The sequence below is a fragment of the Oryzias melastigma genome, linkage group LG1 (assembly GCF_002922805.2).
Source record: "Oryzias melastigma strain HK-1 linkage group LG1, ASM292280v2, whole genome shotgun sequence".
Classification (NCBI taxonomy): Eukaryota; Metazoa; Chordata; class Actinopteri; order Beloniformes; family Adrianichthyidae; genus Oryzias; species Oryzias melastigma.
The window spans coordinates 20,809,110-20,811,606 of record NC_050512.1 but is presented as its reverse complement, the minus strand read 5'-3'; the positions used below and the strand labels follow the sequence as shown (position 1 = coordinate 20,811,606).

The 2,497-nt window shown below is 34.4% G+C and overlaps 1 protein-coding gene across 2 annotated transcripts in view; it reads right to left on the bottom strand.

Annotated features, from left to right (window-relative positions):
* Positions 1-591: 591 nt before the first annotated feature.
* The window catches only part of crmp1 (collapsin response mediator protein 1), a 13,850-nt gene continuing 11,944 nt past the window's right edge, over positions 592-2,497 (bottom strand). For both annotated transcript variants that reach the window (XM_024290115.2, XM_024290116.1), the window contains exons 13-14: positions 1,802-1,967; positions 592-1,713 (exon numbers count right to left, since the gene is read on the bottom strand). In XM_024290115.2, coding sequence (XP_024145883.1) covers positions 1,622-1,713; positions 1,802-1,967 — 258 coding nt within the window. In that variant the 3' untranslated portion in view covers positions 592-1,621. The remainder of the gene's footprint in view (positions 1,714-1,801; positions 1,968-2,497) is intronic.

Below are 2,497 nucleotides of genomic sequence, written 5' to 3'. Positions count from 1 at the left end.
AAACATGTTATATATGTACTAATAATAAAAACCATGAATATGACAAATCCATAAAATAAAGGCACAAGAAAAATGTGTCAAAGCAGACAGCCAGACACTCAAATCCACTGAGGATAATTAGAACAGCTGTTAAGCTAATTGGAAACGTGAACCTGTGACTGACAGGGAAGAAATGGAACATTATTACAAGAACAAAGAAAACATAATTGAAAAAAAAAACTAAAGGGTAAAATCCTCAAGTTTCTGACAAATTTCTCCACGACATGTAATAGTTTAAAAAAAAGTAACGCAGCTCATTGAGATGTGAAAAAACTGATTCCATCATATTTTCCAAAAGTCAGAAGAGTAAATAGACAAGAGTGAACTCACTGCAGTTTTTCTGCAGGCATTTTCCCATATTATCATTGTTAAAAACACTAAACTAAAAAGCAACAACTAAATAGGCTACTGTATGGAACTATTGTTATCTTAAAACCTGCTTTTTCCAAAATTTTGACAGTTTTTATCCTATTTTTTATTGTGTTTTAGTTGTTTTTATTGTGAAGATGCTCAGCTTCAGTATGATGAAAGAAATATAAAAATAAAAACAGATCCAAGTTTCAGGCCTTTATTCCACACCATCATTTTTGGACAACAGTCGTGTCTTTATTTGTAATTACTGGTTCCATTGGAAAGAGCTTACAAATGGAAGAAAAGCAGAGCACCATAGAAACATTAAATATTGCATCAGGAACACATGAAGGAAAAGAAATCAACTTTTTTTATTGTATCAGTGAGATTTTAAAGGTTAGTAGTGGAAGCCTTTAAACAGCAGAACTCATAATGTTACTGCAACAACAGATCTATTTCTGGCAACAGTGATAGGCAGAGAACGGTAAAAGACATTGTGAAGCTTTTATATAAGAACACAGATCCTAATATAACATGCACATCCGGTCAAGCGCTGCTCTATTTTCTAATTTTAAATGAGAGCATTGATACATTTGCATATGTGTGGAAGAGAATTAAACTACTTTCACTGCTTTACTCTTTTAATTGATGACAGTGTGAGAAGGTTTGTGCTGATACAGATGTGCTTTCAGTCATACATTTAGTGTTCTATCCTTGTAGTCATAACACACAAGTAGTTCAAAATGTGAATTTTATCATGCAAATGCATACGATGTCATGTTGGAAAATGCTGAGCTATTTTTTTAAACCAGATGCAGAATTTACTTTAAAAATGTAATTACTTTAGTTGTCCATCAGAGGGCGACAGAGGAGCACCATGTCTGAACACGTGGGGTCTGATAAAAAAGAAGGATGTCATGCACAAGAGGAGGAAAACAACAATTAGATCAAACACTAGGGTTGTTTAAAACACCATTCACATGTGCATTTGTGAGTCCAGATATAAGGTTTGGCATAGAATTGAATGTCTTCAATGATTGTGAAATACGCTTATTTTTTTATTTTTATTTATGGAAATAAGTGTTTATAAATCTGATTGCCAAACTGATAAATTAGTGGTTTCACTATAATACTGAAAGGTGTTCATTCATGCCAACGTACCCACACTCAGATATGCTTATAACAAGGAGGAATCTCACACACAGAACACACTAAGTGCAGATTAAAGCATTCAGCCGAGGCTGGTGATGTTGGAGCGACCACCGGGGGGTGCTACGATGCGGTGGCCAGACCTCCGGGGAATGTTGTCGTCTATCTGAGCACCTGAGGAAAAATTAAAAAAAATAACCATTAAAATGTCAAGTCAGTCTGTGTTTTATGAACAGCTCTCCTGTGGTTTCCGATTGCATACCTGAGAGGCTGAAGTTGGACAGGTGGAGATTGCGTACTGGCGGCGGCTGGTGAGAGGTGGGGGACGTTTTGGCCGATGGAGAAGGGGTTATGTATTTGGGGGTGGGGGCAACATCATGCACAGGGCCATCATAGACACCACGTGTGACACCCTGCTTGATGTTTACCTGGATTAGAAATGTAAATATGGCACAAAACATTAAAAAAACTATCTATTAATGTTCAAAATCAAAACACCTCCTTCAAAATATTTAGATAACACAATGAAGCAATATCACATTAAAAGAAATAAGAAATTCAGAAATGTTGTGCTATTTAGAATACATTTCTACATATTTTTTTTCTGTAGCGTCAAGAAAAAGACACAAATAACATATTTTTCATTTGTCAGATGCTTGTTTTAAACCCTAAATGATTAGGATTGTATTATTACAGATAACAGACAAATTGCATTTATTTTAAATCTTCAGATTAAAGAAATTAGAGTAAAACTTCTAAACTGTTCAAAAAGAAGGAACTTATTGTCTAATATTGGACCCATTTTCATGGCCACAATGAATCCATGTAAATGTATTTGGAAATTTTCTAATGTAGAACTTCTATGAAATCTAAAGAGATTTTGCTTAAAGATCCACTTTGATTTAAAAAAAAGAAGTGTTTTGGGCATTTTTAATATGTTCTTGTGGCCTTTTTTATG